The sequence below is a fragment of the Macaca thibetana genome, chromosome 11, assembly GCF_024542745.1.
Source record: "Macaca thibetana thibetana isolate TM-01 chromosome 11, ASM2454274v1, whole genome shotgun sequence".
Taxonomy (NCBI): domain Eukaryota; kingdom Metazoa; phylum Chordata; class Mammalia; order Primates; family Cercopithecidae; genus Macaca; species Macaca thibetana.
Window position 1 is genome coordinate 84,232,270 of NC_065588.1, and position 26,387 is coordinate 84,258,656.

At 35.5% G+C, this 26,387-nt stretch overlaps 1 protein-coding gene across 6 annotated transcripts in view; it reads right to left on the reverse strand.

Annotated features, from left to right (window-relative positions):
* C11H12orf50 (chromosome 11 C12orf50 homolog) overlaps nt 1-26,387 on the reverse strand; it is a 42,747-nt gene that overhangs the window by 10,934 nt on the left and 5,426 nt on the right. For 5 of the 6 annotated variants that reach the window (XM_050746834.1, XM_050746833.1, XM_050746829.1 and 2 more), the window contains exons 4-7: nt 6,155-6,310; nt 4,694-4,771; nt 4,499-4,612; nt 2,763-2,873 (exon numbers count right to left, since the gene is read on the reverse strand). In XM_050746834.1, the coding sequence (XP_050602791.1) occupies nt 2,763-2,873; nt 4,499-4,612; nt 4,694-4,771; nt 6,155-6,310 (459 nt within the window). The remainder of the gene's footprint in view (nt 1-2,762; nt 2,874-4,498; nt 4,613-4,693; nt 4,772-6,154; nt 6,311-26,387) is intronic. The other variant, XM_050746832.1, reaches the window with a different exon arrangement.

Here is a 26,387-nt window from a genome sequence, read left to right on the forward strand (position 1 = left end):
GCATTGTTTTTATGTTTGTTTGTTTGTTTGTTTGTTTGTTTGCATACGTATGCAGAGTGGTGGAAATTTTGAGTTGCTGGACCCACACATTCCTAGCTGAGGTCTAGCAATGGCAATGCTCAGTATTCTCATTTCAGTTTGTACAGAGATGACCAGAGAATGGCTGGAGACCAGAGGGGGCAGCGCAGTACAGTGGAAGAAGCTCTGGCTCTGGGGAGAGGTGGAAGGGGTTTGAATCCCAGTTCTGAGGCTTGTTGGTGAGGCAACCTCAAGACAGTCACTTAAGACTTCTGACCTTTGTTTTCTCTTTTGTAACATAAGGAAAACAGAATATACCAGGATGAGTAATTTCTACGATTTAAGATTATAATCTGTGTGAGATGTATGTATATATGTGTGTGTACATATCTCCCCAAGGAGCAATGGTTCAGTGTTTGCTAATTCAGTGTTCATGTCAACTTTATAGAACATAGCTACCAGGAATAACAAGAATCAATTGTGCGTGTGTTTGTGTGTGTATCAACTGTGTGTGTACATATACTATATACATAGAGAGAGAAATGCCCATGTGTGTTTTTATATATATACGTACACATAACAGTATGTGTCTTATATGTAGATATGTGTGTATATATGTGGTATATATCTATCTATGTATAGATATTTAGGGCAAAGTAAAAAAAAAGATATTTACTGCTACAATCAATGGCATGGATCAGTCTAATACAAAGAGCATTAAGTAAAAGAATCCAAATTAAAAGAGTTCAAACTGTATATTTCCACTTATATAAAGATCAAAAAATGCAAAATTAGCCTATAGTAATAGCGATCAGAGTAGTGATTACCCTTGGGAGAAGACTATTGACTTGGAGAGAAGGAGCCATCTGGAGTACCATAAATATGGTTATACTGATACATACACAAGTAAAATTTTAACAAGCTATTCATTTCAGATCTTTGAACTTTATTAAAGTGCAATAACACATTAAAATAATATTAAGACAAGACAATGCCTCAAGTATTTTTCTTGAAATGAATACTAACTCATTAATTATAATTTCAGTTTTGATCATCTTCATTTCAAAGATGTCTTGTGAATACAGGCCGCCAAAATTTGTTTAGAGATATCTATCATACACATATACCCAGAAGATTCTTATATCCAGTGACACAGAGAACCTTATGATACCTGGAAAATCAACAAGCCTGACTATACCAGAATTTAGTATACCAGATAATAGAATTTTTAAAATATTCTTTTGATATGGCTTTTCAACTAGTTCATTACTCTAACAATATTATTAATATTAGATAGACTAATGACAGTATAATGACATTCTCACATTTTCTAACTCCCAACAAAGTAGGAAATAAATTATTAATATTACAACATGAAGGAAAGTTTATTTTAATATGAAACCATTAGTTTATCCATGGTTGAAAATAACCTTTTATTAACCAAAAGGCAATCTGATTTAATGGTATTTCAACAAACTGTTTAATTAGAACTGCTCAGGTTAAGTGGATCCCACTTATATAGGTTATATAGACAATGTGAACTCTGTTGGGAGAAACTGCCAGTGTTTCTAATTTGTAGCTAAAACTTATTGCTTCAAGGCAACCAAACAATGAGTTAGACTAAAACAGCTAGACTAAAACTGCTGCAGATATAAGAAAGGAGAAGAAATAATCATATTACTTTAGCACCAAAATAAAAAAAAAAGTTGGGGGCACACACAGAAGAAAATGGCTGACACCAGGACAGCAGAAAGTACCACCAATATGCCTAAGAGATACTGGTACTTATTGATACCTGCTCTCAACCTCCTTCCTACTCCTCACACACATTCTTCCTACCAGCCACACCTTTGAACCTCCCCACAAAGTCTCTATATATTTTCAAAACAAACGCTTGGAATTTTCAGTCCAAAAGACAGATTTTCCAACATGTTTATGCTAAAAAGCAGTACCAAAATATTTAAACTATAATACACAGTTAGAATGTGATGACAAATGATACATATTTCAATATAGCTCCTTTAAAGTAGACTTTAAGTCCACTGGACTTGGTGGCTCATGTCTGTAATCCCAGCACTTTGAGAGGCCAAGGCAGGTGGATCACCTGAGGTCAGGAGTTTGAGACCAGCCTGACCAACATGATGAAACCCCGCCACTACTAAAAATACAAAAATTAGCCGGGGGTGGTGGCACGCACCTGTAGTGCCAGCTACTTAGGAGGCTGAGGCAGGAGAATCACTTAAACCCGGGAGACAGAGGTTGCAGTGAGCTGAGATCACACCACTGCACTCCAGCCTAGGCAACAGAGTGAGACTTTCATCTCATAAATTAATTAATTAATTAATTAGTTAATTAATTTTTTAAAAGACTCAATCAAATGATGTATTAAGTGCCTCCTTCATTTATAGCTCTGTTATAGTATATTACAGCACATACATAACACCTGAATTCATTATAGTCTGGAGTTGAGCCTACACACAGACACACACACACACACGCACATACACACAGGTTTCTCATTAAAATATGTAAAATGGAATGTCTTACACACTGAACACAAATTTGTACAAGGTATTTAGCAGAGATTTTGGTCTCTGAAAGCAACTGATTTTGTGATATACCTCCAACTCCTTGTGTTAAACATGACATAGACAAAAAAAGAAAATTAGTTGTAAAAGATAAAATTCAGACTCACTTATTATGTGGTGATATATTCAGAGTCAATCAGTAATAAATTAACTCACCTCCATTTTCAAAAGCAGCAATGTCAGTCTTTGGTTTCCCGTGCAATGATGTTTTTATTTCACCTTGCCTTTCATACTGGCTAAGTTTTGTCGGAACTGTAAGACTATCTCCTAGAAATAAGAAGAAAAAAGTGACCCCAGTAATTGGTAGATGCCTAAATAAGAAATTTATGATAGAATTCATGATGAAAGTAAAAAAAGCTTTAAAGGTAATGCAAGTATTGTTTGCACAGTGACCTGATAAACAATAAATTCATAAATACATGAGTTTTAAATTCTGTGTCAATAAAGAAGTAAGCAAGTACAGTCTCCTATTTGGATTATTTATTCAATGGCAATTAAAAAATTGTAAGCAATCTAACACTATTGTATATACATAACATATTTAGTTTGATATGTTTCTCATATAAGAAATTCTGTAATATTGTTTTTGATTTTATGTGTTCACCATGAACAATCAGATAAAAAGTATTAGAGTCACTATTGACTACAAAATGCTAATTACACTGATAATTAAATAATACTCTCGGCTTTCCTCATGCATTTCTGGATAATTTTCTTCTAAAATAAACTATTAAAAGCAGAATAGAAGAGACATAATAACCTAATGCAATGTGTGATTCTGGATTGGATCCTAGCTAGACCAGGGGAAAAAATGTATTTTACTATAAAAGACATTAATGGCATAATTGATAAAATTTGTGGGAAAAGAAGGTTGCAAATGATATTGTATCAGTGGTCATTTTCTGATTTTTGTATTTATATTACAGTTATGTAAAAGCAAAGAGCTATCATGTCTGTAACTCATTCTCTCAAACAGGTCAGAAGATTATAATAACAATGTGTGTATTTAGAGAGACTGAAAATTCAAATGTGGTAAAATGCTAACGTTTGAAGGAAATCTAGGTGAAGGGTATGTAGGAATTAACTGAAACTATTTAAAAATAAAAAGCCTTTAAAAGAATAATATAAAGCAAAAGTACATATAATTGTCTTTATAATCTGCCATTTTTAATGTTCATTGTTAACTTGTTTTCTTCTTTTGTTTTTGTTTCCTTTTGTTTTTTCTCCTCTAAATAGTGCGGGCCTGCAATCTGTCCTTCCCTATATGGCCCCCAAATCTTGCGGACTCTTCTCCATCTGATGATGTCTTGCTGCCACCTACCGCCTTATGTTTGAATAGTTCGCTACAAACACTTGTAGGTATTGCAGATGTTCATTCGCAGTAAATCAGATTCTCCAAAGGTAAGCACCATAAAACGCAAAGCCTTCTATTTGTCCTCCAGCATGGCCCCTGAAATAGCCTGGTCCACAGAAGACTCTCATTCAATGACAAAATAATCTCTGTTCCGCCACTAGCGTCATTCTGTGATCTCTCTTTCGTTCTTCTTGGGCTAGGCTTACTTTTCTATTCAGAAAGAAAAATCTAGACCTCTTTCACAGGGAGATTTTTTTCAAAGACAAATAAAATGGTAAAAGCAAATTATTTACAGGATTACCCCATGGAGTGTGTAGTGTCATTATGTGTTAATGAAGTCTATTCATTCTGTCCCCTCTCTAGGATAACATAATCCCATTAATAGCAGCTTTGGGTCATTCAATACAAACACCTTCTTCTAGCTCTCAGTTATGATGTATTATCACTTTATTCTTCTGTACATCATACTAAATAATTTAGTCTATCACACTAAGTATCCCTTATATATCACTACGAAAGTTGCCTTTTCATTTCTTACCTTCTTGCAATTCACTGCCATTTTCCAAAGGCTTTTCTAACTCTTTTTCTGCTGTAGGTGCCATGCTTTTTGATGATAAAATATCTGGAGGAGTATGAAATCTGTAGTATTCCCCTAATCAACCATAAGAAAAGTAATGATTAGTATATTTATCACATCAAGTATTAGAAAATACAAAAATATTTGATTTCTTACCAGATTTATAACACATCTCCTTTATTGCTCTTTTTTCTTCAATTTCTTCAGGGGTCTTTGTCCATAAACTAGAAGCATCTATAGGATATATATTTTTTAAATTAAATTGTCCCAAAGCCAAATAATCTGAAAATTTATAAACCAGAAAGGAAAATCCCAAATACTGTTCTCATGGATAGATTAATTTTTTATATTTTTAAAATCAATAATTTTCCATACTAGTAAATATTTCAAATTGCTACATTTTAAGTATTGAAAACAATGTCAAGAGAAAACAAAGGGCTATGTATTATGCACTTTGAAATGGGACACTGAATGTATAGACTCCATGTTGAGATGGTGTATGTTTATTTCGAGGTTGATGTAGGCATGAAAGACATGGAGCTTCAGCACACAGAAACAGTAATAAATAGCTCTGTGTATTCCTAAGCACAGAAACTATGGTGGCCTGTAGTCCATGGAAGGACATATTCCAACACAAAGACAGATTGAGAGTTTTTCTTCATGTTTATCTTATATATACACACTTTCTGGCACCACTGTGCTGGGTTGCTACGGGAGGCAAAGGATGACTAAAATGCAAAGACATGGGTCTTAAGCCTGTTCATACTCTTGTGAGGATGACTTAGAATAATGCAGATAACAGTGATTTACAGATTGTTAACTACTACATAGATCTCTACAACTTCAAGGATTAAATGTGAAACTGATATATTATTAACACATATGTAGATAAACAGATACACATGTGCATCAACGTTTTAGAAACAGTTATATATAAAAGAGAGCTTATTAGTATCTCTATAAACACCTACATATATAAATATATATATACATTTATATAGATATATATTTTATACTTTAAGTTCTGGGATACATGTGCAGAACGTGCAGGTTTGTTACATAGGTATACATGTGCCATGGTGGTTTGCTGCACCCATCAACCCTCTACAATAGGTATCTCTCCTAATGTTATCCCTCCCCTGGCCCCCCACTCTCAGACAGGCCCTGGTGTGTGATGTTCCCCTCCTCGTGTCCATGTGTTCTCATTGTTCAAGTCCCACCTACGAGTGAGAACATGTGGTGTTTGGTTTTCCATTCTTGTGTTAGTTTGCTGAGAATGATGGTTTCCAGCTTCATCAATGTCCCTGCAAAGGACACGAACTCATCCTTTTTTATGGCTGCATAGTATTCCATGGTGTATATGAAGTGCCAATATATACTTAAGCATCATATCTGTCTCCCAGACATCATACAACAAAAACTTTCCAATCCAAAAGATCATAAATATGTTAGACTTAGAACATAATTGATTAAATTTGTTTAATACAATTATAATTATTTTCTCAGCAAAATCTGCCTTATATATTACATCATAAACCTTTATAGTTAAACACATATGTAGAAAATGTTGTGAGGTTTTTGAATGTGCATTGTAAACCTGAAAAAAGGTCTACTAACCATTTTGTTCATCTACTTCCTCTTCTTCCTCAAAATTAGTTTTTAAAACTAAAGGATGGTGGATCGGTCGTGATATATTTTCCTGAGGTTTCAGAGGTTCCCGACTCTGGGTTTGGAGTGGAATTCCTTCCTGACTTTCTTTCTGTAGTGTGATATCTGCAGACAAAATGCAACATTTCAGTCCTTTCAAGATACATGTGATGATAAGTAGATTTAATAATCAATCATTGCCCTCCTAATTAACTATATATTATTTTAAAATGTGTACAATAATAATACAATAATGGATTGTGTTTCCACACACTAGCAATGATTAAACTGAAAATGAAATGAAAAATAATCCCATTTACAATAGCATCAAAGAGAAAAAAATATTTAGGAATTAATTTTAACATAAGGTGCAAAAATTTATATTCTGAAAAAGATTGTTGAAATAAGAAAAAATATTGTTGAAAGAAGTTAAAGAAATGTTGAAATGGAAAGATATCCTTGTTTATGGATTGATTTGTGGTTGTTATGGCAATATTTTCCAAATTAATCTATAGGTATGATACAACTCTTATCAAAATCCCAATGGACTTATTGGCAAAAATTGAGAAGCCAATTCTAAAATTTATATGGACATTATTACAAAACTAAAGTAATCAAGACTATCAGGACTAGCATAAAAATAAAAGTACATCTATGAATCACTGGAATAGGATTGCAAGACCAGAACTAAATATTTATATGAATCAATTTATGCTCAACTGATTTCCAACAAGGGTACACAGACCATTCAATGGGGGAAAAAATAGTATTTTCAACAAATGTTGCTGGGATGACTAGATTGCCATATGCAAAGTAATTAAGTTGCACAACTTCATCACATCAGAAATAAAAATTCAGACAAAGTGGATCTAAGAACAAAATGCAAGAGCTGCAATTATACAACTCATAGAAGAACCCTTAGGTCATGCAAAGCTTTTTTAGATATGACACCAAAAGAACAAGCAATTAATGAAAAATAGCCAGCCCCCTGGCACATGGAGGTGAGCCATGAAAGCGCCTGCCAACAAGGCCCAGATTTTGCTGGAAAGAGCTTCCAGCCTTCTCAGCCAGAGAATGAAGAAACACTCAGAACCCCAAGGTGGCACAGAAAGAATAAATAAGATCCAGCCTGGGCAACATGGCGAAACACTATCTCTACAAAAAATACAAAAATTAGCCAGGTGTGATGGCACACACCTGGAGTCCCAGCTACTCAGGAGGCTGAGGTAGAAACATCACTTGAGCCCAAGAGGTTGAGGCTGCATTTAGCTGAGATCATGCCACTGCACTCTAGCCTGAGCAACAGAGCAAGACTCCATTTCAAAACAAAAACAAACAAAACCAAATGAGATATCACTTCATACTACAATGATTACAATGATTAATTTTTTTAATTAAAAAGACAATAACAAGTGTTGACAAGGATGTGAAGAAACTGCAATCTTCTTAAATTGCAATTGGGAATGTAAAATGCTGTAGCTACTTTAGAAAACAATTTGGCAGTTCCTCAAAAGGTTAAACATGGAGTCATCCTATGTCTCATCTATTCCATTTTCAGCTACCTACCAAGAGATGTGAAAATATATGTCCATATTATACAAATGTAATCATTTGTACACAAATGTTTATATCAACATTGTTTATAACAGTCAAAAAGTGGAAACAACCTAAATTTCCATTCTCTGATAAATGGATAAATAAAATGTGGCATATCCATAGAATGGAGTGCTATTTGGCTATAAAAAGTAATAAAGTACTTTTGCATGTGAGAGCATGGATGAATTTTGAAAACATGCTAAGTGGAAAAAGTCATTCACAAAAATAGTATATTGTACGATCCCATTTATATAAAATATCAAAAATAGATACATTTATAGAAACAAGACGTAGTGACTGTGTAGGTTTTGGGAATTGGGAAAAAGTAGGAGTAACCGTTAATGGGTGTGAGTTTCTTTTTTGGAGTTATCCAGTGTTCCATTGGAAAGAAATGAGGAGTAACTATTAATTGGTGTGGATTTCCTTTTAAGAGTGATCCAGTGTTCCAAAATCGAATATTGTTCTTTGATCCATTTTGAGTTAATTTTTGTTCATGATGTGATGCAGTTGTGCTACTTAATTACTTTGCATGTGGCTATCTAGTTGTCTTGGCACCATTTGTTGAAAATACTATTTTTCCCCATTGAATGGCCTATATGCCCTTGTTGAAAATCAATTGAGCATAAACTGATTCATATAAAAGTTTATTTCTGGTCTTACAATCCTGTCTCAGTGATATATAGATCAATTTTTATGCTAGTCCAAATAGTCTTGATTACTTCAGTTTTGTAGTAACTTGTAGACTTTGAAATCAGGAAGTGTAAGTCCTCCAAATTTGGTTTCCATTTTCCTGATTTTTTTTTTTTTTCACTATTCTGGGTCCCTTAAATTTCCATATAAATTTTAGAATCACCTTCTCAATTTCTGCAAATAAGTCCATTGGGATTTTGATAAGTTCTACACTGAACCTGTGAATCAATTTGGAAAATACTGGCATACCAACCACAAAGTCAATCTACGAACAAGGGTATCTCTATTTTTCACGGTGTTCTTTAATTTCTTTCAAAAATCTTTTGTAGTTTTCTGAATATAAACTTTGCACATCTTATGTTAAATTAATTCCTAAATATTTTTTCCTCTTTGATGCTATTGTAAGTGGGATTTTTTTCATTTCACTTTCAGTTTGTTCATTGCTACTGTAAAGTAACACAATCCATTACTGTATATTAATATTGTATCCTACAATGTTGCTGAACTTATTTCAAATAATTTTTAGATTTCTAGAATTTTCTAAATAAAAGATCATGCCAAATGCAAATAGAGATAATGTTGCATCTTTCTTTCCAATCTAGAAGCTTTTTAGCTGATTATACTGCAACAATTTCCCTGTCATGACTACAAATGACAAGAATGAACACCCTTGTCTTGTTCCCAATCTTAGGGGTAAAGCTTTCAGATTTCATGAAGTATGATGTCAGTCCTGGATTTTTTATATATATTCTTTATCGGGTTGAAGAAGTTTTCTTCCGTTTCTAGTTTGTGGAATAGTTTTATAACGTATGTGTCAAATTTTTATCAACTGTTTTTTATTCATCTGTTAAGATGATCGTGTGTTTTTTGCTCTTTATTATATTACTATGGTATGTTATTATTATTACAGAAATGGATTTTGGGAAGTTAAACCAACCTTGCTTCCGGGTTAATCTCACTTAGTTATGGAATATAATCCCATTTTAAAGCTGTCAGATTTAGTGTAATCAAATTTTGTTAAGTATTTTTCAGTTCTATATTCATAGGAAAAGTTGGTCTGTAGTTTTCATGCAATGTCTTAGAGCATCTCACAGATATGAGTCGGAAAATGTTCCGTGGTCTTTTGTTTTTTTGGAAGAATTTGTGACAAATTAGTACTAATTCTTCTTTAAATGCTGCTTATAATTCAATATTGGAGCCATCTGAGCCCAGATTTTAATAGTGGCAATGATTTAAAATATCAAATCAATCTCTTTATTCCTATAGATGTACTCAAATGTTTTTTTTCTAGAGTCAGTGTTGGTAGTTTGTGTCTTTCTAGAAATTTGTCTATTTTATCTAAGTTACCTAATTTGTTGAAATATAGTTGTCCATATTATTCCCTTTTAAATCTTTTTATTTTCGTAATATTGGGAGTGATATCTCATTTTTCATTTCTGGTTTTATTTTTGTTTGTTTGTTTGTTTGTTTGTTTTTGAAACGGAGTCTCGCTCTGTCGCCCAGGCTGGAGTGCTGTGGCCGGATCTCAGCTCACTGTAAGCTCCGCCTTCCGGGTTCACGCCATTCTCCTGCCTCAGCCTCCCGAGTAGCTGGGACTACAGGAGCCCGCCGCCTCGCCCGGCTAGTTTTTTGTATTTTTTTTAGTAGAGACTGGGTTTCACCGTGTTCACCAGGATGGTCTCGATCTCCTGACCTCGTTATCCGCCCGTCTCGTCCTCCCAAAGTGCTGGGATTACAGGCTTGAGCCACCACGCCCGGCCTCATTTCTGATTTTAGTAACTTCAGCCTATCTCTTTTTTTCTTGGTCAGTCAAGTTAAAGATTTTTAATTTTCCTGATTTTATCAAATAACAAATTTTGCTTTCCCTGATTTTCTCTATTGGTTTTCTTTATTCATATTCTCTAGTTCATTAATTTCTGCTTTAATTTTTATTACGTGCTTCATTCTGTTTGCTTTAGGTTTAATGTGCTCTTCTTTTTCCAGTGTCTTAAGGTATAAGTCTAGGTTATCCATCTGAGATTTTTTAAAAAATACATAGGCATTTACAACTTATAAATATTCTTCTAAGCACTGCTTTACTTAGATGCCATGAGTTTTGGTATGCTATGTTTTACTTTTATTAAACATAAAGTATTGGCTAATTACCCTTGTAATTTTCTTGTAATTTCTTGGTTATTTACACATGTGCTATTTAATTTTCACATATTTGTGAATGTCCTAATTTTTTTCTCTCAAAGTTTTAAACCATTATATTAAGAAAAAATACACTGCATGATTTCAATCATTTTAAATTTATTCAGGCTTTTCTTATCACCTAGTATGTGATCTATACTGGAAAATGTTTCTTGTGCACTGGAGAAAAATGTGTATTTTACTGTTAAATGGAGTGCTTCGCTGATGTCTGTTAGGTCTTGATGCTTTACAGTTGTTCAATTCTTTTATTTTCTCGTTTATAATTGCTTGCATGGTATATATTTTCCATTCTTTTATTTTCAGCTTGTTTGTTCTATTGAATTTAAAAAGTGTTTTCTATAGACAGCATATAGTTTTATCTTTAATTTTATTCTCACAATCTCTGCTTTTTGATTGAATTTTTTAATACATTCACATTTAATGTAATTATTGACATAGTTGGATTTAGGTGCACTATTTTACTTTGTTTTCTATGTTTCATGTTCTGCTGTTTCTCTTTCTTTTACACTGATGAATATTTTCTAGTATAATATTAAATTAAATTTTTAATTAAATTAAATTAAATTTTCTAGTATAATATTAAATTCCTTTGATCATTCTTCATTTTTTACATTATTTTCTTAGATTGCTCTATGGCTTACTATATGCTTCTTAACATCAGAATCGATTTCACTTTTATTAATTTAACGCCAGTGAGATACATACAAGAGGTTACTTCTATGCTCTATGCTCTCTTCCTTCTTCTGTGCTATTGTTACCTATATTACATTTCTATACATGACAAACCCAGTTATACATTGTTATAATTATTACTTAAGATAATTGTATGTTTCTTAAAGGAGCAAAGAGGGGGAAAAAAGATCAAGTAGGTATTTATAGTTTGTTCTATAAACAGAGACTATTAACCTTTTTAATTATAACTTCTAATTCTTATCATTTGTTCCTATGGATTTGTGTTACTATCTGGTGTCATTTCTTTGTCATCATAAAGTTTTGCTTCCATCTGCCTTTGTATGGCTATTTTTTAAATATATTACATTTCTAAATGTAATAGACTAAAAAATATAATTTTATATATTGTTTTATAAAATTTTTAAATCAGATTATAGAAGGAAAAGAAATATGCCCTTATGATAGTTTTATAGTTACACAACTACATTTATCAGCATACTTTGTTTCTTCATATGGATTTGAAATACTGACACAGGTCACTTGCTTTCCACCTGAAAGTTTTCCTTTAGTATTTCTTTTCAGGTGAACATACTGGCAACAAATTCTCTCAGTTTTTGTTTTCTGGGAATGTCTTTATTTGCCTTTTTATTTTTGAAATACAGCATTTAAAACTAGTTTTCTGAACAAAGATTCTTGATTGCCACAACTTTTGTTCTTTCAGTCTACAGTGAATACTGCCTATATTGTTTCTGATGGGAAGGTAGCTGTTAATCATACTGGAGTTCTATTATATGTAATAAAATACTTTTATCTTCTTGTTTTCCAGAATTTGCCTTTATCACTGGTATTTATCATTTTTATATGATGTGTCTGGCTGCAGATATATTTGTGTATATCCAACTTAGAGTTTGTTGAGCTTCTTGTATATTCAGATTAATTTTTTAATCAAATTTGGGGAATTTCAGCCATTATTTTTTCTTTCCTTACATTTTGGTAAAATGCCTCATATTTATCTTAGGCTTTGTTCATCTCTTTTTCATTTATTTTTCTCTTGGTTTTTGAGATTATATAATCTACGTTGATTTATCTTCAAATTTACTGGTTCTTTCTTTTGCAGTTCTCAAATCTACCCTTGATCCCTTATAGTATTTTTTTTTCCATTTCAGATATTGTGTGCTCAACTCCAAAATTTCCATTTTTTAGGTTTTTTTTCATGGTTTTTATCCATTGATAGTCTCTATTGTTGAGATGTTGTCATAATACTGTTCTTTACTTCTTTACGCAGGAGTTTAGGTCTTTGGACATACTATAATTACTGCTTTAAATCATTGTCTGCTCATGAACACTTTTCAAAGGAAGACATATATGCAGCCAACAAACATATGAAAAAGTGCTCATTATCACTAATCATTAGAGAAAGGCAACTCAAAACTACAATGAGATACTATCTCACACTAATCAGAATGGCTATTATTAAGAAGCTAAAAAATAACAGATGCTGGTGAGGCTGCAGAAAAAAGGGAATACTTATACACTACTAGTTTGAATGTACAATTAGTTCAGCCATTGTGGAGAGCAGTTTGGCAATTTCTCAAAGAACTTAAAACAGAAATACCATTTGACCTAGCAATCCCATTATTTGGTATATACAGTCTACCATGAAGACACATGTATGTGTATGCTCATCACAGCTCTATTCACAATAGCAAAGACATGGAGTCAACCTAAATGCCCAACAGTGGTAGACTGGATAAAGAAAATGTGGCACATATACACGATGAAATACTACACAGCCACAAAAAAGAATGAGATCATGTCCTTTGCAGCAACATGAACGGAGCTGGAGGCCATTATCCTAAGCGAACTGACACACTAATAAAAAACAAAACACTGCACCTTCTCACTTATGAGTGGGAGCTAAACATTGAGTATACATGGACACAAAGAAGGGAAGAACAGACACTGGGGCCAACTTGAGGGTGGAGGGTGAGAGGAGCGTGAGGATTGAAAAACTACCTATCAGGTACTATGCATGTCTTCTTCATCATTAGATGAGATTCAATACTCAGGCTTTAGCTGCAGAAAGACATACTTCTTCTGAGATTAATTTAGAATGATGATGATAATAACACTGATTACTCATTCTTTGCCAAGAATTCTAAACTATTGAGTATTAATCTGTTAAATTCCTAAAACCCAATGACAGGTACTGTTACTATCTCTACCATACAGATGAAGAAATTAGGCCAGAGAGGTACTAAGTTGCCCATGTTTACAGTGGCAAATATGTGGTAGATTGATATTTCAAGCTAGTCTGAGCTAGAGCTACTATTCTTAATCTTTGCCTATTCTGGTTCCAAAATCTAGCTCGGGAGCTTCTGGAGTAACTGCAGTACATAGAGAAGGACAACTAGCTCAGAACCAAGGGTTGGTGAAGGAAACACGGATCCAGCAGGGTCTGAGGTCAGTTCTGTCCCTAATCTTTTCAATTGTATAAGCCAAGAATTCCAATTTTCCCTTAAATCAAATTGAGTTGGGTTTCTCTCCTTAAAACCAGTAATATGCTGGAGTAGGCTCAGATAAGCATGTAGAACTGGCAAATTTTCAGGAATTTTGCGAGCATACTGATGTCATATTTATAGCTTGAAATTGGCTGTAGAGACAATATTTTCTTTGATGGCAACTGGCAAATGTGAACCACCAGAGCTGTTTTGTTTTGGATTTTTTCCCATTTGTTTTTTGGGGTAGAGTAGCAAGGTAGGGGAAAGGAGCCAGTTGTTAAAACATTTAGAACTACTCCGCTGTTTATGACCAAGGGAGTCTCTATGAGTACTCATAAGAGACTACTATATCACATCATGCCAGGGCATTTCATACATGAACATCTACTTTCTATGCTTTGTCAATTTTCAAAAGAAATTCAGTTTTTTTTTTAAACAGATGTCATAAACACAGTCGTCATAATGCAGTATTTCCTATTCCCATAAATACCTTCATAGCTAGAACACACATGCAATACAAAGCACGTAGGTTAAAAGAAACTTTTGTATAAACAAATTATTTATAACTAAACAAGTTGCTTTTATTTAGACTCACAGGAATTGGGCACTGTCCTCCTCTTGTCCTTCAAAGAGTACAAGAAATGCTAATTTTTGTAAAATTCACAGAGCAGAGGTTCTTCACAAATTATTTTTCTTCCCTTTTCACTAATTCTTTAAGAGCATCCGCATGGAATTGTTTGGTTAGGGCATTAGGGCAAACCTATACAACACTTGTATAGATTTTTAAATAACTGACTGATATTCTTTGTAGTATTTTTGCCAAAAAAAAAAAATAGTTTAATCTAAATGTGATTAGGAGGAAACAAATGAACAAATCCCCAATTTAAAAGATATCCTACAAAGCAACTAGCCTGAACTCTTTTAAAATGTATATGACATGGGGCAGGGTGCAGTGGTTCACGCCTCTAATCCTAGCGCTTTGGGAGGTCAAGGTGAGTGAATTTCTTGAATCCAGGAGTTGAGACCAGCCTAGATAATATGGCGAGATCTCATCTCTACCAAAACTTACAAAATTAGTCAGGCATGGTGGCATGAGCCTGTGGTCCCAGCTACTCAGGAGACTGAGGTGAGAGGATCACTCGGGCCCAGGAGGTCAAGGATGCAGTGAGCTGTGTTCATACCACTGCACTCCAGCCTGGGCAACAGAGCAAGATGCTGTCTCAAAAAAAAAAAAAAAAAACCAAAAAAAAGGAAAAAAACATGTATATGACAAGGAAGAAAAAAAAATCCTGGGAATTTTTTTAAAGAGACATCAGATTTTTAAAAAGAAATTAAATAAAGAGACATGACAACCAATTGCAATGAATGATGCTTAATTGTAAATTGGATGGGGGGGGGAACAATTTTAAGGCTGCTCTACTCAATGTTTGGTCCCAAGAACCTATGAGCTTATTAGAAATTCAGAGCCTCAGGCTCCAGCCCAGATATACTGAATCAGACTGCAGTTTAAACAAGATTGTCAGATGATTCCTATGCATACTAAATTTTGAGGAAGCACTGCTATTAAAAGAATTATTGCATAATTAGGAAAATATGATACAGATTGAATATTACACATTGCTGATTCTATCAATGTTAAATTCCCTATATATGATAGTCATGTGTGGTTATATAGAAGAATGCCCTTGAATTTAGAAGGTACATGCTGAAGTATTTAGCAATGAAATGTGAGGATATTTGCAACTAACTCCCAAATGGTTCCAAGAAAAACAAAAATTTAGAAATGTGTATTTGTACCTTATATGCAGATATGTAAATACAGTAAAGAGAAAAGAGAAAGTAAATGTGACAAAATGTTAATTGGTGAAGATAGGTGAAGAATACATGGAGAGCTAGTGTTCACTGAACTATTCTTGCAAACTTTCTGTAAGTTACAAAATGTCTTTAAAAGTTGAGAGGAAAACAAAAGTATAATGAAGCATTAGTTTAATTGGTGGTCTAAGTGGTGACTGAGAATTGTTTTGTTTTTTGGTGGTGGTGGTTCTAAGCTCCCCAGGTAATTCTAACGTGGAGCCAGAACTGAGAGCCTGTGGGTGAGACAAACATCAGATGGGGTATCTGGGCTTCTGAGCTTCATGTGATTTAAGAGAACAAGTTTCAGAAAAGGGAGGGAAATATAAATTGAGAAAGAGAAAAGAAACCGTATTTAATGGAAGTACATGTAACGCAGAAGTGCTAGAATGTCTCACTCTATACTGTAAATTAAAGGGGAAAGGCAGTCTTCTATTAAATACAAAAAACTTTAATAGATTTGAAAAGAAGTCTATTGAGTAGAGTGGAATAGAAGTAGCCCCTCAGAAGGCAGAAGGCAGATCAGGAGGTCTGATGCATTGGTCATTCAAATGACAAAATGTATTGGAGTATACTTTAAATGTCATGTCTGATTTTTGTGATATTCTTCTTCTTCTTTTTTTTTTTTTTTTTTAGAGACAGAGTCTCGCTGTCGCCCAGGCTGGAGTGCAGTGGCACCATCTGAGCTCACTGCAAGCTCCACCTCCCGGGTTCACGCCATTCTGCTGCCTAAGCCTCCCAAGTAGCTGGGACTACAGGCGCCCGCGACCACGCCCGGCTAAATTTTTTTTTTTTTTTTTTTTTTTTTTTTTTTTTTTTTTTTTTAAGTAGAGACGGGGTTTCACCGGGTTAGCCAGGATGGTCTCGATCTCCTGACCGTGTGATCCGCCCGTCTCGGCCTCCCAAAGTGCTGGGATTACAGGTTTGAGCCACCGCGCCCGGCCTAATTTTTGTATTTTCAGTAGAGACGGGTTTCACCGTATGAGCCAGGATGGTCTGGATTTCCTGACCTTGTGATCCGCCCGCCTTGGCCTCCCAAAGTGCTGGGATTAGAGGCGTGAGCCATCGCGCCCAGCAGAGATACTTTTAGAGTCAGACGGAACTATGTTTGAATTCAGAAACTGCCACTTATGAGAGGTATTATCTTGCCTAAGATACTTGGCCTCTATGGACCTCATTTTCTTCATCTGTAAAACCGGGAGACTAACTGTATCTATTGGGCCAGTGTTTATGATTAGATAAAATTCGGCCTGAAAAGTACTCAGCATAGCAGTGCCACAGGGAATACACTTAACAGATTATTCTAAAACACTGGGTATGCGATTTTCTAATCTCTTATAACTCCACTTCATTTTTTAAAAGTCACAATTAAACTGCAAGTTTATACAGTCCTAAAAAGCAAAATGTGGAGCCCTTAAACATGACTAACAAATGTTAAGTCTGAAGAAGTAATATTTGAGTTCCTGCATTTATTTTTTTGTAGGTTTTGATGCTCTTTGGACCTCCTATGAGAATAGACGCAGTATGTAGTCAGGATGAAGAATCTGCCACCCAACACAAATTACACCGGGGGCTACCATTTGGTGTGCTATGGCATTTTCTTAACCCCATTCTTCCTTCCCCAGAGAGGAAAGAACTAAACTGAAGAACTTTTATCCTTCTAACCATTATGAATTACCTTTTTTTCTAAAACACACACACACACACAAATTAGTCTGCGTGTACTGACTTTTCAAGACTTCAAATAAAAGGCAGATAATAAACACAGAGGCTAGACATTCTAAAGAAAGCTGACCAAAGTTTAATTTAAAGTGGCCAAATCAGTTGTCCAAGAGATCACTGGACACTGACCTAGAATAAATAAAAATCAAATGATCCCATTCAATTGTTCATTACAGGATAAAGTGGCAACTAGCCAAGGAAAGATGAGTAATTTCCATGTTCAAGCTAGCTACTGTGTTTGGAACAAATTTTCCTTCAGCAAAATATAAAAACTTTTTTTAAAACAATAGCTTGTCTAAGAGAGTATATAACCTCTAATGTATACCATAGGAGAAAGAATAAGTGCCTGCCAGGCTTGCAAAGAAAGTCCAAACTGTACTCAGAAAATGTCTAGGGAATTTTTATGGTAAATAATAACAGAATTATGTTTTCTTGCATAAACCAATTCTTAATTGGTTTAGCAGCTATTTGCTTTTAAACTTAGAAATGATAACCAGAAAGATTATGTTCTCTTTTAAAATTCTATGGTTTATAAATACATAAATAAAATATCTTCTAAAAGAGTCCAAAACCTTTTAAAATTCACTAGCAGGTTGAAGTTTAAATTGCAAAAAGAGTAACTGGCAGTTTTATACCCCCAGACAAAAAAAGTAGGACTCCTGATAATTGCACTTAGTGCTTAAAGATAACATACAATGGCAAATCATATAATAAGAAATTGCCTTTGGCAAGTGCCTTATACCGGAAGAGCACAGCTGGTGATTTAGACAGCACTGCTGTGGATCCAGCTCACCTACTTAATATGGACTATGTGACAGATCTCAATTCATCAAGCAGAAGTCTTAAAGCTTCACAGGTTGCACATTTAAATATCTAAATTTTATCATATTTTAGCCTGAGAGAAAATTACACACATTGTACAATGTTCTGTATGAACCTATATTTAGCCAGTTACAATTTGCTATGAAATGGTTTGTAATAACCCCACTCTAAATTTATCAATTAATCATATGCATTTGCTGACACTCATAAAGGTGGATATTCACAAAGGTATTACTTTATAATTTAATCTTTGGTCTGCCCGGAATCAAATTATACCTTCTGAGGTATTGAAATATTTCCAAATAAAGAGGCAATGCAGTAGTTCAATACGTATTTCAACTGAGCTTGTTAGTTTATCTACAGTCTGGAAAGTGAATCCTTTTCCCTAGAGTACAGAAATGTGTCAAGCAGAGGGAAAATAGTTACAGATTTAACATACATAAATGCCATTCAGGGATTCCCGGAGTAGAACCGGCCACTATGTGAGAGCCAATACTATGTGGCTATGTTAGGTGCTCAAGATTTTTCAGTGAACAAAATAAAAATTCTTGCTCTTATGGTACTTTCATTCTATAGGAAGGAGTCACACAACAAACAATAGACATATTAAACAAGTAAATTATATTGTATCTGAGAAATCATTGGGGATATGGCAATGAGAAACTAGGCAAAGAAGTTTGGAAGTGTGTAAGGCATGCATGGGAAAGCTGACTACATTTCAAATACAGTGTTCAGAATAGTCTTATGTAAAACATAATATTTTAGCAAGGCTGTGAAGAAATAAAGAAGTTAGCCATGAAGATATTGAGGGAAGAGTGTTTTGCACAAAGACCCTAAAGCAGGAACATGCTAACATACGCTAGGTAAAGCAAGTATACAGTGTGATTGGAGTAGGGCAAGCAAGCATACGGGTGAGTGATATAGTTTCACTATGTCCCCACCCAAATTTCATCTTGAATTGTAACTTCCCAAATTCTCACATATGGTGGAAGGAACCTGGTGGGAGGTAATTGAATCATGGGGGTGGGTCTTTCCTGTGCTGTTCTCATGATAGTGAATAAGTCTCACGAGACCTGACGGTTTTAAAAACAAGAGTTTTCCTGCACAAGCTCTCTCTCTTTGCCTGCTGCCATACATGTAAGATGTGACTTGCTCCTCCTTGTCTTCCACCATGATTGTGAGGCCTCCCCAGCCATGTGGAACTGTAAGTCCATTAAACCTCTTTCTTTTGTAAATTGCCCAGTCTCAAGTGTCTTTATCAGCAGCGTAAAAATGGACTAATACAGTAAACTGGTACCAATAGAGTGGAGCACTGCTGGAAAGATACCCAAAAATGTGGAAGCAACTTTGGAACTGGGTAATAGGAAGAGGTTGGAACAGTTTGGAGGTCTCAGAAGAACACAGAAAAATGTGGGAAAGTTTGTAACCTCCTAGATACTTGTTGAATGGCTTTGACCAAAATGCTGATAAAGATATGGACAATGAAATCCAGACTGAGGTGGTCTCAGATAGAGATGAGGAACTTGTTGGAAACTGGAGCAAAGGTGACTTTTACTAAGTTTTAGCGAAGAGACTGGCAGCACTTTGCCCCTTCCCTAGAGATTTGTGGAACTTTGAATTTAAGAGAGATGATTTAAGGTATCTGGCAGAAGAAATTTCTAAGCAGCAAAGCATTCAGGATGTGACTTGGGTGTTTTTAAAGGCATTCAGTTCTAAAAAGAAAACAGAGCTTAAAAGTTTGGAAGATTTGCAGCCTGACAATGAGATATAAAAGAAAATCCTATTTTCTGAGGGGAAATTCAAGCCAGCTGCAGAAATTTTCATAATTAACAAGAAGCCGAATGTTAATCCCCAAGATAATGGGGAAAATGTCTCCAGTGTATGTCAGGGACCTTCATGGCAGCCCCTCTTATCACAAGCCCAGAGACCTAGGAGGACAAAATGGTTTCATGGGCTAGGCCCAGGGTCCCCATGCTGTGTGCAGCCTATGGAGTTGGTGCCCTGTGTCCCAGTCACTCCAACATGGCTGAAAGGGGCCAAGGTACAGCTCAGGCCGTGGTTTCAGAGGGTGCAAGCCCCAAGTCTTGGCAGCTTCCATGTGGTGTTGAGACTGCAAGAGCACAGAATTTAAGAACTGGGGTTTGAGAACCTCTGCCTAGATTTCAGAGGGCATATGGAAATGCCTGAATGCCCAGGCAAAAGTCTGTTGCAGGGGCAGGGCACTCATGAAGAACCTCTGCTAGGGCAGTTTGGAAGGAAAACGTGGAGACAGCACTGCCACACAAAGTCCCTACTGGAGCACTGCTTAGTGGAGCTGTGAGAAGAGGGCCACTGTCCTCCAGACCAGAATGGTAGATTCACCAACAGCTTGAACCATGTGTCTGGAAAAGCCACAAACAACACCAGCCAATGAAAGCAGCCAGGAGCAGGGGCTATACTCTGCAAAGCCACAGGGGCAGAGCAGCCCAAGACCATGGGAACCCACTTTTTGCTTCAGTGGGACCTGGATGTGAGACCTGGAGTCAAAGGAGATCATTTTGAGCTTTAAGATTTGTCTGCCTGCTGGATTTTGGACTTGCATGAGGCCTGTAGCCACTTTGTTTTGGTTAATTTCTCCCATTTGGAATGTCTGTATTTACCCAATGCCTGTAACCCCATTGTATCTAGGAAGTAACTAGCTTGCTTTTGATTTTACAGGATCATAGGCAGAAGGGACTTGCCTTGTCTCAGATGAGACTTTGAACTGTGGACTTTTGAGTTAATGTTAAAATGAGTTAAGACTTTTGGGGAATGTTGGGAAGGCATTATTGGTTTTAAATGTGAGGATATGAGTTCGGGAGGGGTCAGGGATGGAATGATATGGTTTGGCTGTTTCCCTACCCAAATCTCATCTTGAATTGTAACTCCCACAATTCCCACCTGTTGCGGGAGGAACTCAATGGGAGGCAATTGAATCATGGGGGCAGGTATTTCCCATGCTGTTCTCGTAATAGTGAATAAGTCTCATGAGATCTGACAATTTCAAAAAGAGGAGTTTCCCTGCACAAACTCTCTTTCTTTTCCTGCTGCCATCCATATAAGATGTGACTTGCTCCTCCTTGCCTTCCTCCAGGATTGGGAGGCCTCCCCAGCCATGTGGAACTGTAAGTCCATTAAATTTCTTTCTTCTGTAAATTGCCCAGTCTTGGGTATGTCTTTATCAGCAGTGTAAAATCAGACTAATATAGTGTGGTAGAAAATTTCAGAGAGTTAACAGGGCACCAGATAAAATAGAGTCTCTTGTTATATTTGGGAGTCACTGACATGTGGATCATATTCAAAATCATAAGGCCAGATGAGACTACCAAGAAAGTAAATAGAGAAAAAAAGAACCAAGAACTAATTCCTAAAACACTGCACATGCAAGAGATTGGGGAAAAGAGGAAGAAGAACCTGGGGAGAGTGGTAACATAGCATTAGGAAGGAAGAAGAAAAACAAAGAGACCAAGGTTGAAACGAAAGAGAAAAAATGTTAAATACAGTTGGAGAGAAGGGTAGGTCACCCACAAAGGGAAGTCCATCAGGCTAACAGTGAACCTTTCAGAAGAAACTTTACAAGCCAGAAAAGATTGGAAGCCTACATTCTACATTCTTAAAGAAAAAATAATTCCATCCGAGAATATCACATCCAGGCAAACTAAGTTGCATAAGTGAAGGATAAATAAAATCATTTGCAGACAAGCAAATGCTGAGGGAATTTTTTACCACCAGACATGCCTTACAAGAGGCCCTGAAAGATAACACTAAATATGGAACGGAAAGACAGCTACCAGTACCTACAAAAACACATTTAAGAACACAGACCAGTGACACTATAAAGAAACCACACAAACAAGTCTGCATAAAAACCAGTTAACGACATGATGAGAAGATCAAATCCACACATATCAATGTAACCTTGAATGTAAAGGAGCTAAATGCACCAATTAAAAGGCACAGAGTGGCAAGCTGGAAAAGAAGCAAGACCCACTAGTATGCTGTCTTCAAGACACCTGTTGCACATATTATACCATGATACCCATAGGCTCAAAATAAAGAAATTGTGAAAAATCTACCAAGCAAATGGAAAACAGAAAATATCAGGGGCTGCAATCTTAATTTCAGGCCAAAGAGACTTAAACCAACAAGATTAAAAAACATAAAGAAACACATTATACAATGGTAAAGGGTTCAATTCAACAAGAAGACCTAACTATCCTAAATATATACACATCCAACACAAGAGCACCCAGATCCATAAAGCAAGTTCTTAGAGACCTACAAAGAGACTTAGATTCCCATACCATAATAGTGGGAGACTTCAACACCCCACTGACAGCAGTAGACAGATTGTCAATGCAGAAAAGCAGAGATATTCAGGACCTAAACTCAAAACTTGACTAAATGGATTTAACAAACATCTACAGAACTCTCCACTTCAAAACAACAGAATATAGATTCTTCTCATCATCACATGACATATACTCCAAAATTGACCATACATTTTGACATAAAACAATACTCAGCAAATTTAAAAACAAAAAACAAAAAACAAAAAACTGAAATCATACCAACCATGCCCTCAGGCCACAGAACAATAAAAATAGGAATCAATACTAAGAAAATCACCACTACCATACAATTACATGGAAATTAAACAACCTGCTATTGATTGACTTTTTGGTAAACAATGAAATTATGGCAGAAATCAAGAAATTCTTTGAAACTTATGAGAACAGATACAACATACCAGATTCTCTGAGATACAGCTAACTCAGTGTTAAGCAGGGAAGTTTATAGCACTAAATAGGCTAAATGACCTATAGTATTAAAAACACTAAATGACTATATCAAAAAGAAAGACCTCAAATTAACAACGTAGCATCACAACTAGAAGAACTAGAGAAGCAAGAGAATATCAACCCTAAAACTGGCAGAAGACAAGAAATTACCAAAATTAGAGCTGAACTGAAGAAAATGGAGACACAAAAAGCCATATAAAAGACCAGCAAATCCAGGAGTTGATTTTTTGAAAAAATTAATAAGAAAGATAGACTGCTACCTAGACTAATAGAGACGAAAAAAAGAGAAGATCCAAGTAAACACAATTAGAAATAACAAAGGGAGGCCAGGTTCAGTGGCTCATGCCTATAATCCCAGCACTTTGGGAGGCCAAGGCAGGCAGATAACTTGAGGCCAGGAGTTCGAGATCATCCTGGCCAACATCGCGAAACCCAGTCTCTACTAAAAATACAAAAATTAGTCAGGCATGGTGGTACATGCCTGTTATCACATCTACTTGGGAGGCTGAAGCAGGAGAATCATTTGAACCCTGGAGACAGAGGTTGCAGTGAGCCAAGAAAAAAAAAAAAGACAAAGGGAACATTACCACCAACACCACAGAAATACAAAAACCTATCAGACACTACTATGAACACCTCTATGGGAACAAACTAGCAAATTTAGAAGAAATGAATATATTCCTAAACACATGCAACCTCCCAAGACTGAACAAGGAAGAAACTGAAACCCTGAAGAGACCATTACTGAGTTCTATAAATGTATAAGAAAAAGCCTACCAAGCAAAAAAAAAAAAACAAAAACAAAAACAAAAAAACCAACCCCAGGGCCAGACAGATTCATAGCCAAGTTATATCAGATTTATAAAGAAAAGCTGGTGCCATTCCTACTGAGACTATTTCAAAAAACTGAGGATGAGGGACTCCTCCCTAACTCATTCTATGAGGCCAGCATCATTCTGATACCAAAACATGGCAGAAACAAAACCAAAAAACAAACAAACAAAAAAAAATGCCAATATTCTTAATGAACACAGATGCCAAAATCCTCAACAAAATACTAGCAAATCAAATTCAGCAGCACATCAAAAAGCTGATCCATCATGATGAAGTATGCTATATCCCTGGGATTCAAGATTGGTTCAACAAACACAAATCAATAAATGTGACTGATTACATAAACAGAACTAAAAATAAAAACCGTATTGAGAAATGATTATCTCAATAGATGCAGAAAAGGCTTTTAATAAAATTCAACATCCCTTCATGTTAAAAACCTTCAGTAAGCTAGGAATTGAATAAACATACTTCAAAATAATAAGAGCCATCTATATAAAACCCAGAGCTTATATCAGACTGAATAAGCAAAAACTGGAAGCATTCCCCCTTGAAAAAATGGAAGAAGACAAGTATATACTCTCTCACCACTCCTATTCAACATAGTATTCAAAGTCCTGGTCAGATCAACCAGGTAAGAGAAAGAAATAAAAGGCATCCAAATAGGAATCAAGGAAGTCAAATTATCCCTGTTTGCAGATGACATAATTCTATATCTAGAAAACCTCATAGTCTCTGCCCAAAAGTTCTTTGATCTGATAAGCAACTTCAGCAAAAGTTTAGGATACAAAATTAACATACAAATATCAGTAGCATTCCTATACACCAACAACATCCAAGCCAAGAGTCAAATCAGGAACGCAATTCCATTAATAACTGCCACAAAAAGAATAATATACCTAGGGATACAGCTAACCAGAGAGGTGAAAGATCTTTACAATGAGAATTACAAAACACTGCCCAAAGAAAGCAGAGATGATGCAAATGAATGGAAAAACATGCCATGCTCATGGATAGGAATAATCAACATCATTAAAATGGCAATGATGCCCAAAGAAATTCACAGATTCGATGCTATTTCTATCAAACTACCAACGACATTCTTCACAGAATTAGAAAAATATATTTTAAAATTAATATGAAACCCAAAAGGAGCCCAAAGAGCTAAGGCAATCTTAAAGCAAAAAGAACAAAGAGGGAGGCATCATGTTACCCAACTTCAAACTATACTACAGGGCTACGGTAACCAAAACGGCATGATAATGGCACAAAAAAAGACACATAGACCAATGGAATAGAATAGAAAGTGTAGAAATAATGCCTCACAACCTACAACACACCTACAACCATCTAATCTTTGGCAAAGGTGACAAAAATAAGAAACAGGGAGAGGACTCCCCACTCAATAAATGATGCTGGGATAACTGGCTTGCCATATATAGAAAATGGAAACTGAAACCCTACCTTATACCACATACAAAAATTAACTCAAGATAAAGACTTCAATGTAGGCCGGGTGCGGTGACTTATGCCTGTAATCCCAGCACTTTGGGAAGTTGAGGTGGGCGGATCACAAGGTCAGAAGATTGAGACCGTCCTGATCAACATAGTGAAACCCCATCTCTACTATTAAAAAAAAAAAAAAAAAAAAAAAAAAAAAGCCAGGCATGCTGGCATGCCCCCGCCTGTAATCTCAGCTACCTGGGAAGCTGGGGCAGGGGAATCACTTGAACCCAGGAGGCAGAGGTTGTAGTGGGCCGAGATCTCACCATTGCACTCCAGCCTGGCAACAGAGTGAGACTCCATCTCAAAAATAAATAAATAAACAAACAAATAAATAAAATTTTAAAACAATTTTAAAAAGACTTATATGTAAAACCTAAAACTATAAAAACCCTGGAAGATAACCTAGGAAATACCATTCTGGACATAGGACATGGCAAAGATTTCATGACAAAGATGCCAAAAGCAATTGCAATAAAAAAGTTAACATAAAGGATTTAATTAAACTAAAGAGCTTCTGCACAGCAAAAGAAACTATCAACAGAGTAAGCAGACAACCTACAGAATGAGAGAAAATATTTGCAAACTATGTATCCAACAAAGGTCTAATATCCAGAATTTATAAAGGACTTAACAAGCAAAAAACTAACAACTTTATTAAAAAGTGGGCAAAGAACACGAACACTTTTCAAAAGAAGACATAAATGTGGCCAAAAGCATATGAAAAAATGCTCAACATCACTAATCATTACAGAAACACAAATCAAAACCATAATGAGTTACTACCTCATAACAATAAGAATGGCTATTTATTAAAAAGTCAAAAAATAACAGATGCTGGTGAGGTTACAGAGAAAAGGGAACACTTATATACTGCTGGTAGGAATGTAAATTGATCCAGCCACTATGCAAAGCAATGTAGCAATTATTTGAAGAACTTAGAAGAGAATTACCATTTGACCCAGCAATCCTATTATTGGGTATATACACACAGGAACA